The sequence below is a fragment of the Molothrus ater genome, chromosome 14 (genome assembly GCF_012460135.2).
Source record: "Molothrus ater isolate BHLD 08-10-18 breed brown headed cowbird chromosome 14, BPBGC_Mater_1.1, whole genome shotgun sequence".
Classification (NCBI taxonomy): domain Eukaryota; kingdom Metazoa; phylum Chordata; class Aves; order Passeriformes; family Icteridae; genus Molothrus; species Molothrus ater.
In genome coordinates, this window is record NC_050491.2 from 271298 (window position 1) to 285287 (window position 13990).

At 53.9% G+C, this 13990-nt stretch overlaps 1 protein-coding gene across 1 annotated transcript; it reads left to right on the plus strand.

The window, feature by feature from the left end:
* Positions 1-1504: 1504 nt before the first annotated feature.
* LOC118698743 (chloride intracellular channel protein 2-like) lies at positions 1505-10296 on the plus strand. The gene is made up of 6 exons (XM_036402237.2): positions 1505-1792; positions 6241-6350; positions 6775-6900; positions 7884-7990; positions 8377-8558; positions 8702-10296. The coding sequence occupies exons 1-6, from the start codon at positions 1736-1738 to the stop codon at positions 8861-8863; spliced, it is 744 nt and encodes a 247-aa protein (XP_036258130.1). The 5' UTR covers positions 1505-1735; the 3' UTR covers positions 8864-10296.
* The last annotated feature ends 3694 nt before the right edge of the window (positions 10297-13990 follow it).

Here is a 13990-nt window from a genome sequence, read left to right on the forward strand (position 1 = left end):
GAGGAGGGCACCGTGTCATACTGTACCTCCCACCTGCAGGACTTAGATCCCTGCTTGCTGATTCAGCTGGAAGGAAATGCCATGGACTGGAGCTGCTGGCTCTTCTCCCGGCTGAGATCAGCAGAGACAGCAGCAGCTGGCAGTGCCAGGAGCCATCACAGTTCTCAGAGACTCAGCATTGCCCAGGCAGGGGTAGCTGGGGAGGCTGTGGCAGCAGTGGGTACTGGCACACCTCACCTGGGGTGCACAGCAGGAGCTGGGTGGTGGGTGTTGAGCTTGTGGTGGAGGCAATGCCATGGCCCTGGGGGACACTCACAGTGCCATCAATACATACCTCTTGATTATGGGAGTATGAGTCAGAGTGTCCTGTCCCATTGAGTAGGGTTCCAAATTCTCCCAAAGTTTTGATGGGGCAGAAAAAAATTGCCCACCCCCCTGCAACCCCCAGTGTTAGCACCACTCTGGGCTGTGTAGCAGGGGAAACATCTTTGTTGGGGAGTCAGCTCCAGGGGTCTGCAAAATAATTTCCCGTCCTAATTGCCTTGAGGAAGATTGCTGTCTGATCAGGGGTTGATTATTTGGGGAAAGCTGGAGCTTATCTGAGCTGGGGGGGTTGGCTGAGTCAAGCATTGGGGATCCCCATTTTGTGCAATGGTACCAGTTATGTGGTCTAGGCATGCAAGACAGGTCTTGCCTAAGAGTTAAGCCTGTGTGTGCTGGGAAGCTGTCTCTGCTGTCTCTGCAGCCAGGGTGATCTGACTGGAAACAGTTCCCTCCCATCCTGGGAGGAAAGCAAGCTGTTCATCCTTCCTGCAAAACAGCCCAGTTCCAGGAATGGGGCCCTGCTGAAGGTCAGCCCTGAAGACATCCCATCCCACCATCCTGCTAAGCACCACATAGCTGGGCAGCTGCCAGGGGCACTGTGGGGTTCCCCACTGCTCCCTGGCATGCCTCAGCATCTTTTATCTCCTGCCTAGCTTAAGATTTTGCAGTCCTTCCCACCCAAGGGCTATGCCCCACCTTCAAAAAGTCAGTGACATGTGCCCAGACTGCTCCACGCAGCTTCCCTGAGCACTTGCCCTGTGCAGCCCAGCTCCTTGCAGCAAGGGGTGCTCAGACAAGCCACACAGGGATCCCCTGAGGGTGGTGGGCTGGGAGAGGAGCTGTTCCTTCCCTCCGAGTGGCTGCCTGTCATAATGCAGCTGCAGGAGGCAGCGAAAAGGTCAGCCACGCTTACCCCAAACTGATAAAGAAGCCCTGGGGTACTGGACATCAGCATGAGGATAGGAGAGTGGCAAAGGGCCAAGACTGGAGCAGCAGGAGGAGCAACAGGCAAGACACTTCCTCTATAAACCCCTGCTCCCAGCTGGGAAGAGATAGCAGTAGTGCTGTGAACCAGAGTTGCTGGGGATGCCAGCCCACTGCTCGGAGGCACTGGAGGAGCACCTGGGTGGGTGCGATAGACTCTGAATGTGACCAGATAGACCCGTGCTGAGTCACGTCTGAGAGGCCCTGCAGCTTCCTCCCCTTGCTGGCGGGTCCTGGCACACACCCCATTGCTCCTCCCTTCTTCAAAAGGAAGGAAAGTGTGAGCTCCAGCCCTCTGCGGAGTAAGAGCAGCCAAGAGGCCCAAGGCACCAGCCCTCTGAAAGCCTTCCCCCCATCAGAGCTCTGCAGGGGACAGATCGGCTCACACAACAGCGTGCGGCCAGCGGTCTCTCCCCACACTGCAGGAATGGACAGTCGGCAGCACAACACCCCCAAGGAGCCTGAGATCGAGCTGTTTGTGAAGGTGGGTCTCGGGGGGGGCAGTGACTCTTTGGCTCACCCTCACCAAGACCCAGCTGGGTGCAGGTGTCTTCATGTTCTGTGAGGCTGGAGATGGGTACCGATTTCAGTGTCACTCGCCACAAGGGCTGGCTAAATGGTAACCCAAACAGGGGGACCACGCGGTGGTGTGGGGACTGTGAGGACTGTGGGGTGTCTCACTCAGCAGTCTGAGAGATGCCCTGGTCTTGTGATGGTTGTGCGCCCGGAGAAGTGGCACTGCTGGCAGCAACATGATGAAGGAGTGGGAACACACATGCTCCTCAAAACTCAGATAAGACAAGCCCCAGCCTGGGAACAGCAAGCAGGAGGGCTGGCAGCAGCCACTTCAGCCTCTTCTGAGGGCAGAGTTATGAAACAAGCATGGCTGGCTTGGGGAACTGGTGCGGGAGTCCACATGTGGGCGAGATGGGGCGGCACCACAGAGGGGTATTGGCTGGAAATGGTTTCTGTTTTTTTCCCTGTTAAGCAATTTTCTGAATCCTTTCCTTGGAATAGTTTAACACTCAAGTTCAAAATATCTGCAGTGGCCATGGGCAGTGCACAAAGAGAGGAGCCAAAGCTGGTGGCCGGTGACTGTGTCTGCCCACAGCGATGCCAGGGGGCCCCGGGACACACTGTCAAGTGACAATGAGAAGGAGGCAATGCCTCTCTGTGGCACTTCATCAGGGTTTTAAGGGTGATTTCTCTGTAGGCACTCAGGCCCATGGGCTTCATTGCTCTCCTCCTGGGGCAGTTTGGTGCCCAAAAGGTCAGAGACACTAGCTTCCTTGGCACAGGCACCCAGCATTTCTAGGCACTGAATGGTGCCTACCTTGGGAAGTAGTTAGACATATTTGCTAGAAAGGATTATCTGAGCCTTCCCAGGAGAGTTCTTCCCTGTCCCCTTGCCAAAATTGTAGCTACAGCACTTCTTGATGGACATTGAACTTTGCTGAGCTGGGTCTGCACAAGTGTATTCTTGGTAAAAGTAATCTGCCTTGAATTCTCTGCTTAACACTTTTCCTTGAGATGGCTGGAAAAGAAAACACATGAGGTGACTGCAATGGCAGCAGCACATTCTAGGGGGTTTTCAGAGGGAAGTGAAACAGAAAACCAGCAGCATCATCAGGACTTCCCCTTTGCTGTAATTCAGCGTGAAAAAACCATCCTGGTTTGTCTGTTCACAGAAAAGTTGATGCTGTGCCTCCCCCTTCCAGCACTCAGGACTCAGTTTTACTTTTAAAGACACAGTAGCTCTAGCTGCTGACAGGAACCTTCCTTTGCCTTCAGCACTTCCCCAGGGTGGGAATGCCCCAGACACAGCTGTTGCTGTGACCAGTGGCAGCTATAAATCATGGGGAAAGCTGGTGCTCCCACAACTGCCTACTGGTACAGCATGTCATGGCATGGCATGGCATGGCATGGCATGGTACCCTGCCTAACTTTCACTTTCGCACACACTGGAGTTACCATGGTAAGGATGGACAGGTGCAGAGCAGGTCCCACTTTACCCTGAGGTTGGGGTGGGTGGTTTCCAAGGGGTTGGCAGTTTCTCACCCTACCGTGTCCCTGGCAAGAGCATCGTCTTGTTGCCTGGGAGGCTCTCCCTGCCTGGGAGGAAACTCTGCTTTGGAGCTCCACCAGGCATTTAGCTGCTTTCTGGCTCTCGGGGTGGTTGTAGAAGCTGGCAGGTCCCATGGGGACTGAATATTTAGCAGTGCCCCAAGCAGGCAAAGCTGTTTCCTCCTCCCACTGCATTTAAGATTGTTTCACCATGGGGAAACCACAGGAACTGTGAAGTAGCTTTGGGGTTTCAATGCCCTATGCAGCCTAATGATGCCTCAGAAAGTTGGGGCTAAAAGCCTGCAACTCTCCTAGAGATTCTGTGCTAGTCCGCACTGGGTTTCTCTATCATCTGAGGGTAAAAGATTGAGGAATATCAGTCTGTGCCCTCTGCCCCCGCCCAGTTCCTGCTGCAGCAGGAGGAGAAGCAGAGGCACTTTGGGGAAGGAAGTGAAGAGCAATGACTCCCCCTACTCCATGCTGCTCTGTGGTTGCTAGGGGGGAGGGCACATGGCTGCAAGTCTCCTCTGGGGGCTTCTGGATCCCTGAGGCTCCCCCCACGGCCAGTGGTTGCCAGCAAGGCCCTTCCACAGCCTGATGCTACTCCAGCAGCTGGTGGAGCTCCCCTCCAATTCCTCCAGATAAGGGTTTTGGCTCTGAGCATCCTGGTACAGGTCTGATTCTTTCTCCCGGCAGAGGCCATTTTGATTTTCTTTTCACTCTAATCCGAAACTCCCCACCTCTCTCTTTTGAAAAGATAAGGGGGAAGACCAGCCTGACCAATTCAGACTGGAGACTGGAGCTACCAGACAAGCATGGTAAAACCTGAAGCAGGTGATCAGAGTCTATGCCCAGAGCAGCCCGAGTGACAGGCACCCCTCCCCTCACTGACCCCCCCAGCCCACCCTGCCCCACCACTGTCCCGATGCCCACCAGGGCTGTGTGTTGCCATGGCTCAGCACAACAGCTCCTGGGGGGACAACAGGACAAATTAAGCCCTCTCATTCCCAGCTTTGTAACAGGCCAGGGAAGTCGAAGAGAGTGCAGCTGGCAGGGAGAGCAGGGAGGAAAGCATTGGTCCTCATGCTAGGCAGCCACAAAAGCACTTGGTGTGCTGTTGATTCTGGAGATGCTCCAAAGCACAGCCGTAGTTTGGGTCATAGGTGGCAGGGGTGCTGGGGAGGGGGAGCAGAGATGCCTTGTGCTCTTGTCCATAGGCAGCCCTTGAGGCTGTTCTCTGACTCTCCCCTCCAGCTCCTTCAAAATAAGATTGAGACCCAGTTTCACTCTTTTCCAAAGAAGCCGTATTTGCTATCAATGACACAGGATGTTCCTGAGCTGTAGCCCCTCTGGCAGTATTTGCTATTAATAGACACTGACCAGCCTCATGTGTAGATTTCAGTTTTACTGTTAGGCACACGTCCTAGGGAATCAATGTTTTCTCAATTCCCATTTCCTTCCTCAGATTTCATGACATAAAAAATACTTATTAAAAGTAATTTTTGTTCCTCTGGAAGGACTAAAAGGTCTTGGCATGATGGAAAAACAGAATCCCTGCTCCAGCTTACTACCTGGAGTATTGGAAGATTGTTTTGATCCTTTACAGTCCTCCTTAAGGTGAGTTTGATGTCAGTGTTCTCTTCCTGGAGAAGCCGTGCACTCCAGATTCCACAGGTTTTTGGGTGTCTGCAGTGAATTGTAGCACCTACCTCCAGCCCAGGAGAACCAGGCCCAGGTCTCTGTCTCTCAGCCGTCCTGTCTTATGGTCCCAAAAGAGGTGTGAGCTCTGGAGCCATGTCCAGCTGCCCACCCTGGATGTTTTTGCTGCTACTTGACTCTGCCAGATCCTCTTAAATTTCATTGCCCTCCTGCTTAACCTCAGGACTTCAGCTCACTATCAGATATCAAAGCATAGCGCAGAGCTGCCCACTAAGGCTCATGTCCCACCACACGCGGCTCCAGGGGAGCAGCATCCTTTTGTAATAGGGCTGGCATGAGCTGTGCTGCTCCTCCCTGCCAGGGCAGGGTGGCCATGAGCTGGAGCACCACACTTCACATGCAGCTTAGGAACCTGGTAATTCTCTTAAAGAAGCTGAGTTTCCTGTGAGCCATTTTACCTCTTACTACAGCACAACTTCCATCTCACAGCAGCATCTCAGCCAGTTTTTGTGAATGGGAGAACCTTCCGAATCCTCTTACCAAACTCCTCATAAGGTGTTTCAATCATTTTTGCAAAGGATATTTTCAGCTGCTACATAGCAAGGAAATGTGCTTCACTCCGCCTGTGTCTGTGCTCATGCAGAGGGGCTGCAAAGGGTTCCTTTAGCAGCTGACAGTCATCTCTGCTTCCTCCCAATCCTGTGTGGGATGCCAGCACAAATTCTCTTTGGCACAACCCTCCTGTGCCCAGCCTGGGGCAGGCTGCTGGGTGGCTCTTGGGCTGGGCACATTGTGCTGGGATTTGTTAAACACACACGAGATGGGAGGCGGACATGAACAGCACATGGAAACAAATTGCTCTTTTCCTGGCAAACATGAGCTCATTTCCCTTCTCCCACTGTCTCCAGACTGGTGTCCTGGCCAAGCGGACCCTCCCTTCCTCCCCTTCCATTAGCAAACACTTTCTCTCTCTGCCTCCTTCTCCACTTCCTCCCGGCTTTACCTCACATTTCAGGGAAGGATCCAACCCCTTGCATCCTGAGTATGCTCTTGCTGACCCTCAGGGCCCTGGCTCGGGGTGGGAGCTACAGCTGAGCCCCCCTGGAGTCGGGAGGGGCTCCCTGCAGTGTGCTGTACCCAGTGGCTCTTCAGGTCTGGGCATCCGGTCTGTGAAAGGGTTAAATCTTCATTTTTCTGCTTTCCTGGCAGGCTGGTCTGGATGGAGAAAACATTGGAAACTGCCCCTTCTGCCAGCGCCTCTTCATGGTGCTCTGGCTGAAAGGGGTCAAGTTCAATGTCACCACGGTGGACATGACCAGGTGAGGTGGCACTGAAGCCCTGGGCCAGCACTGGGGTGAGACACGCCCTACTCAGTTCTCCCATCAGCACTTCTTCCCCCTGCCTGCTCTGTAGCCTGTGTGTCACTGCACAGGGACAATCACTGCCCACAAACTGCCCACCTCACTTGGGGCTCAAGTGTGGGTCAGCAAGGACTTGGGCCACCTGCCAGTGTGCATGGCCCAGGGACTCCCTGTCCTGCTGGATGTGAGGATGACTTGAAGGACCACTGGCAGATCCAGAGGCTGGAGAGCACTTGTCAGCTCCCTGAAGCCATCAGAGCTGGGAATGTTCCTGGTCCTGTGCTACCTCCTAGTCCCCACCTCTGCTGTGGCTACTTTCCTTGGGGACTGGTGGAGGCAGATCTGCTACAGGCTCTGAGCCAGCTCGTTTTCTCTGCTCCAGGAAACCTGAAGAGTTGAAAGATTTAGCACCGGGCACCAACCCACCCTTCTTGCTGTTCAACAAGGAGCTGAAAACAGACTTCATCAAGATTGAGGAGTTCCTGGAGCAGACCCTGGGTCCACCTACGTAACTGCAAACTCACTCCTTCCCCATTTCAGGGCCTGTCACAGTGTTGTCCAGGGCTTGGCAGATTGGGGAACTAGGCAGGGTGCCAGGAGGTGCCCCAGGGCAGCCCGGGCAGGCGGATGGCCCCCAGCCCCTGAGCCTGCTCTGCAGGGCAGGCCCTTTGATGCTGAGGGGCTGGGTCCCCTGGGGAGGGCACGGGGACAACAGGAATGGAAAAGAGTGGGAGGAAATGCACCAGCATTGCACCCCTACTCTGGGGGCACAGGGGAAACATGGGGAGGTCCCTGCAGGGACCCTGGCACTGGTGGGTTTGCCACTTGCTGTGGTAGTTGGTGTTGAGGTAGAGGGGAAAGTGAGACCCCATTGCTTGTTTATGTTCAATGCACTCAGCTGAATGAAAGCAAATGCCCTTGCTTGACAGCTGCAATGCAGGTGACCCATAGGGTGGTTGGGGAGGTGGTCTTCCCTGAGCTCACTGGGGAGCCCTCCAAACCAGCCTCCCCCATGTCCTGGGTGGCTGCAGGCCCCCCACTGCTGCAGAGGAAGCTCAAATACATTTGTCACCTGCCTCCTTGAATGTGTCTGCCTTGCAGCACACCCTGGAACATGTCAGCAAACAGAAGACAGTTCCTGAGGGAGTCATGGGGAGCTTCTGGCTTCATGAGACCCCTCTGTGCCAATATGTGTCCTCTGGGCTGGGCCAGAACTGCCTGAAGGCAGGGTTCTATTGCCACCAGTGTTCCCAAACTGTGGAGTATATGCCCTGAGATTGTCTCCTGGCAAACACCCCAGATAGAAGACACAGCTCACAGGGTGGCAGCTGCAGTAATTTACATCATCATGATTCTCCCACAGACAGATGAACATCCCCTGCATCCTCCAGTACCAGCCCTGGGCTCTGTGGCCCAGGAACTGACACTGCTGTATCCCTGCTCCATCCCTGCTCCATTCCTGCCTGCACTGACATAAATGTCTTTTCCAAGGTATCCACACCTGAGCCCCAAGTACAAGGAGTCTTTTGATGTGGGCAGTGACATCTTTGCCAAGTTCTCAGCATACATCAAGAACCCACGCAAAGAAGCAAATATCAGTAAGGATTTGGGTTGTTGGACTCTTATCAACCACGCTGCAGCACAAGAAATGCTTTTTTGTCTGCTGGCAAATCCCGCCATGGGGTTAAGGTTCCTGCTACCTGCCTCACTGAAGCCTCCTTGGGAAGTGCTTGGGCAGAGGGGAAGGATAAAGGCAGTTCTCTGCTCCCTCCACAGGGATAACAGCAGAGCATAAGGTGATGCTGCTGTAGTCCCCTGGCAACAGAGATGGGCCAGGGTCAATGCTGTGTCCCGATGGTGTGGCCCTGAGGGCTTCTTCCGTCTCTGCAAAACCTGTGGGAGGATCAGGCAGCCCAGCACAGCCTAAAGCTTGCCTGGGAATCCAGGGCATACACTGACTACTCTTGGTTTCCCACTCTTCTAGATTTTGAGAAGGCCCTGCTGCGGGAGTTTCAGCGCCTGGATGTTTACCTGAACACTCCTCTCCCAGAGGAGATTGACCAGGATAGCGTGGAGGACATCACCATCTCCAAGAGGAAATTCCTGGATGGAGACCATCTGACTCTGGCTGATTGCAACCTTCTGCCCAAATTGCATATCATCAAGGTAATGCCATTGGCCCCCAGGGCCAGGGTAGGGGGGTACCTGCTCCAAGAGGAGTGGACAGGGAGTCCCCCTGCCAAAGCCAGAGAGTGAGTCTCCCCCAGGTCTTGGACGTTTCAGCCTCCTCCTCCTTCACTCTCCTCTAGATTGCAGCCAAAAAGTACCGTGACTTCGAGATCCCAGAGGACATGACAGGCGTCTGGCGCTACCTCAACAATGCCTATGCCTGTGATGAGTTCAATCACACCTGTCCTGCAGATGAGGAGATCGAGCACACATATGCCAGCGTTGCCAGGAAGATGACCTAGCCATAGGGAGGCGTGGGGTGGCAGCATTGCCCTGGCTCAGCCCTCCAACTCTGCAGTCCTGACACAACCAAAACCAGCTGATGGAGAGACTGGAGAGGGTTTACAACATCGCTAGCTCCTGCCTTTCGGAAACAGCACCTTGCTTCACAGCCCCTGCCACTGCCTCCTCCTTCTGTGCTGCTGGCTGCAACCCCTGGGCACCAGCAGTGCTGACCACATGTACACATTGCTCCCATTTGGATGTAGCTGCATCCCTACTCCCTGAAAATTTTTCTCACAGCCTGTGACTATGTGTCATGGGAAAAGCTGAGGACTAGCCTCCTGCAGTAGTGCTTTCTCATCAAGAGATGACACCCCCAAATGGCTAGGCCAGCCCAGCCTCCCCATTCCCATCTGTCAGCCCTGTGTGGTCCCAGCCATCCTGTGCTTGTCGTGGGATCCCGATGCTTCCCCTGGGCTGGAGCTATTTGTATTTGCCTGTTGCCAACCTGCTCAGCACCTGGGGCTGGCATTTGGACAGCCCTCTCTTCCAAGACATCAGCTCCCTCTGAAGATATGGAAAGGCTTTGCCCAGGCAGTTCATCACATTGAAAAATTGTGCTCACTGTTGAGGGCTGTGACATGGATCTGACTCCCAATAGGACCTGGGGGTAGGTGGGTGCTGGGGGTGACGCCTGGTGCAGCAGTGCCAGGACCAGCTATGGGAGGAAACAAAGGGTCAGGGGACCTGTAAAGGGCCTGAGGATGAAGGGCTGAGGATCAGGGCATCCCTCCCATGACTGCCAGCACCCAGGGCCACGTGCTGCTAGCTGCAAGGTCCCACATGGCTCCTCCCAGCTCAGAAGTCTTTGTGCCTCGCCGAGCCCTGCAGAGGGTGCAGCCATGCTCTAGCTCCATAGCCCCTAGTTCCCACCAATACTTCTGGCACCTGAGGCTGGGAGCAACCACAGGGTAGGGCACATGTTTAGTTTCCTCACTGGAAAGCCCAGGAGAACAGACAGCAGCTGTTTGGCTAATTGCTGTGTCTGTGGAAAGGTGTGGGCAGTGCCCCTTGGCTCAGCTTGCCTTCACATCCTGTGTTGCTGACATGAGGCATCAAAGCTGCTCTGCACAGCCATGACATCCTATGTTCCCCCTCTGACACTTCCAGCTTCCCCAGGACTCCTACCAGACCTTGAGAATTCAGCCAGCCCTCCCTAACCAGCCCCAGGCAAATGGATACTGTACAGTGGGCATGGTGGGTTCTGTGGGAACTGAAGAAGCGAGCAGAGCCTCCTCAGCCCTCACTGCCACTTTCCTCTTTGCACTAAATGTGTGTCCTCACAAGCCTGCCTCAGATAGTGCTGGGTTTGGGGACTGGGTTTGTTACTAATGGGGTTTGGTTTGTTGTTTTTTATAAACTAAGAATAGCAATAAACTATATTTTAATATGCCTTTCTGGTGTGCTGTCAGCCAGGCATAAAGGCTGCTGGCATAGAGGGTGCTGTGCAGTGGCGGGGGCTTTCCTGCAGTGGAAACTCCTCTGAGATTTAGCAGAAGTGAAGCTGTAGCTGCAGCCTCTGCTGGCCTGGATCACTGGCTCAGTCAGACCAATGTGTCTTGGTCCACGGGGCTATTCCTCCCTGGGGGCAGGACTTGGCACTTCTCCTTGCTGACCTGCACAAGGTTTGGCTTTTCAGAAGCTCTGCTCTTCACTGTGGTGTGTTGTGTCAGTGGGAAGTGCTGTGGAAGGCTGGGCAGGTTAACCCTGGCTCCAGTGGGGTTTGGAGGTTGATCAGAAGAGAACATGAGGCCAAGGTTTGGACAAAACGCATGGATCCATGCTTTCTCTTTGCATGATCTTCCTTCCTGAGGGCTACCACGTGTCTTCTGCTCCTTTCATATCTCACAGCAGCAGGAGGGCAGTGACAAAGCCTTTGGGCATCTGGGCATCCCAAGCTGATTCTCAGTGCATGCTCCGGTCCCTGGAGACAGGACTCAGCCAGTGACAAGACTTATCCTCTGCTGCCGAGAGCTTCCTTGCTGGAGCAATATTGGACCTTGCTAGCATTCGGAGGAGCCTCTCCTCTTCATCCTAGAAGCTGGCCGTGTAGTTCGTCCTTCTGGAGGATGTGTCTGGGAGCTTCAGGTAGCTGATGTAATCCTAGACTCCTTGGCTGGGGTCATCAGGGGACACTCCTGGGGTGGATGCCCCTGCAGACTGGAGAGGTCAGTCTGGGCTTCACAGCAACAGCAAAGTGGCCCAATTCAGAGCAAGTGCTGGGGTCCGGGGAGTTTTGGAGAGGGAAATACTCATCCTTGCTCTCTGGAAAAAAGGCAGGCACTGATGGAGGCTGGTTGTCCAATGTCCCAAAACACCATCCATGAGACAGGGTCATGAAAGATGGCTTTTCTGAGACAACAGCACTGAGGTGGTGCACACTCTTCCCAAAGCTGCAGGTACAGAGGCAGCCCCCAGCCACTGGCTGTGTCAGCTGGGACTTGGCCCAGTTCTCCTGTGTTGAGGTTTTTCCAGTTCCCATTAGAGATCTTGTTTTTTTCCCCTGACTTCAATTTCAAATTACCATGCTATCAGCCAACTAGAAATGCTTCTAATTACTTCTCTTCCCCTGAAAGGCTTTAATTCAGAGAAATCCAGCTAGAATGACCTCAACCAGGCCCTTCTAGTTGTGACTGCAGCTCATGCTCTACCTCACTGAGCACATTTCCCGAGGGCATTTGGGAGGTGACTGACAGGCAGAAGAACATTTTAAACTTTCAAGAGCCTAAAATCCTGAGGTGTTATTCATGGAGGAGAGGAGACAGGGCAACTTGTTCTGTGCCTTTCCCTACCTGCACCGAGGCTGGGGCTCAGACAGGTTGAACAGTGCTTGCTTCATAGGTGCCACATGGAAAGTCTCTCTGAAGTCTTGGCATGGGATCCACGTTTCTCAGTCTATTGTGTCCTCTCATCTTATGGGGTTGGACATCACACTGGGACTTTCTTGAGCAAGATGGGACAGGATGATGAGCAGCCTGAGCCTCTATTATTTAATCACGAGGCTGACTGTGACCCTGCTGACCACAAAACAGAGGCTCTCATTTCTCATGGAGTGGCTGAAGGTACATTATCCAGAGATCATTGGTTACCTCTGTTTGCCAGTCCCCATCTGTCAGGCATGGATATAACTGGAAAACAGCTGAGATGAATCTATCATCCATTTCAAGTGGGCATGCCACCCAGCTGGGATTTTTCTCCTAACAAAAATCTTTATCTACCCTGTTTTCCATCCTCTGGAAAATAGAGGATGGAAAAAATCAGAATCCTGCCAGGTTTTATGTCACAGAATGAAAAATCCTGGAGACAGGCTCATGCCATTTGCTGTGGTGCCATGAGGAGGAAGCACACAACCCCCCCCCCCACCCCAACTCAGAGTGCATCATGAGCCAATATGCACCCAACTCGGAGGGCAGCTTGCTGGTCCTGTCTGTCACCAGGAGCATGAATGATCCTAGGGGACAGAAAGCTACGGGAGCAGTGCCAGGAAGTGAGAAAGTGTTAAACTGAGCTGCCATTCCCATAGGCTGCAGGACCAGAAATCCCCTATCCCCATGCATCTGAAGGATGGGAAACACAGGAACTGGCCGTGTGTCACAGACCCTTAGAAGAGCAGTGGTGAGTGGTGAGGACAAGACAGGAGAGGTTGGCCTGCAGAGTAAGGGGACCTGGTGACCAAGCTAGATGGTATATGAATCTGTCAGGTGCCCTTGGCACCTTCTGAGTGCAGACACTTGCCACGCATCCCCAGGTGAGGGCACACCCAGACCAGCACATGAAGTAGGACCAATTTTGCTCTACAGTCTCCTGGGGTGACCTGAATGTCCCAACCTCCCTGCTTGGGTCCCAATCCACTGAATTGCAGGAAAGCTCCTGCATGGAGAGAAACCACCCAGGTCTGAGCAACCAAATTCACTTCTCTGCAGCCTGTCAACTCTGCACCCCTCTTCATGCATATCCTCTAAACACACCACACTCAGGCTCCAGCCTTTGGGGCTCTCACAGTCCCTACCCACATCCTGCTCGTCTTCCCAACCAAGGCAAGCAGCTTAGACCACTGAGAGGGAGGTGCAGCAGGAGTCAGTGGTCTGGATGTTGCAGCTCAGACCTGTCAACCCACAAAGTCTTTTGGGGCTGAAGGATGGGGTCCAGCTGTGATGCTGCTGCTCTGTGCTGCTTCAGGGACCTACCTGGAGCTACAGACCCATCAAAGGCAACTTGCACAGGGAGGCTGAGTGACAGTGCCTTAGTGAGGTCCTGGGTCTTTTCCATATATACAGATGTGCTGGACAGCACTTGAAGTGGCTGTGAGGATTTGGAGTGGCTCTGGGCTGTCCCAAAGAAGTGGCAGGGCAGCTGCAGTGACAGGCAGGAGAGAAAGCAGACAGAGCAGAGTGGGCACAGGGTCAGAGCAGACCCTGCTGTTTGCAGCTCTGCCTCCCATGGTTTTCAAAGGCTAATGGTCCTGGGTACTCCCAGCCCACAAAATATAAGAGCTTGATTTTCCCCCATCATTTCAGAGCCACCACATCTCTTACGGCTGTCAGGTACAATGGTTCCCACTCAGTGACTGTGAAAGCCCCATTAGCCCCCAAAGAGCAATTTTCCAGTGTACACCATTTTCATGGGCTGGCAGCTCTGCTCTCTGAGAATTAGTAATAAGAAATACGCTCTTGCACAGTCCTTAACCCACTGTTTCTAATAAAGAGCTGTTTGCAGCGGCATCTCTCTTGTTGCTTTGATCTGGCACCCGGAGAATCTGAAAGCATCACAGAGAGAAGGAAGGAACAGGGGATGGATGATGGTGAGTCAGAGCTTTCACCAGCCCCCGCAGCAGTACCTGCAGGCACAGCGCTGTGCTGTGGGCGTGAGGCCAGCTCCAGAGATGGCATCTGACCTCCACGATGACAGTGCTGTAGGGTGGCCTGGGTGCCTAAGGCCCAGTTGCTGGATCAGCCCTTTCCAGGCTGTGGAGGGAGCATGGAATGCTGAGGGAGGACCCTGCTGTATGCAGGTGACTGAGTGATGGAGGGACTGGTCCGGGGTCCTGCGCAGACCTGCCTGGGGCTGATGTCTTGCCTGGGTTGGGG

Coding starts and splice junctions, on each gene's coding strand:
- LOC118698743 (XM_036402237.2), top strand. CDS start 1,736: ATGGACAGTCGGCAGCACAACACCCCCAAGGAGCCTGAGATCGAGCTG. Junction 7,991..8,376: donor ACGCAAAGAAGCAAATATCA/GTAAGGATTTGG, acceptor CCACTCTTCTAG/ATTTTGAGAAGGCCCTGCTG. Junction 8,559..8,701: donor CCAAATTGCATATCATCAAG/GTAATGCCATTG, acceptor ACTCTCCTCTAG/ATTGCAGCCAAAAAGTACCG.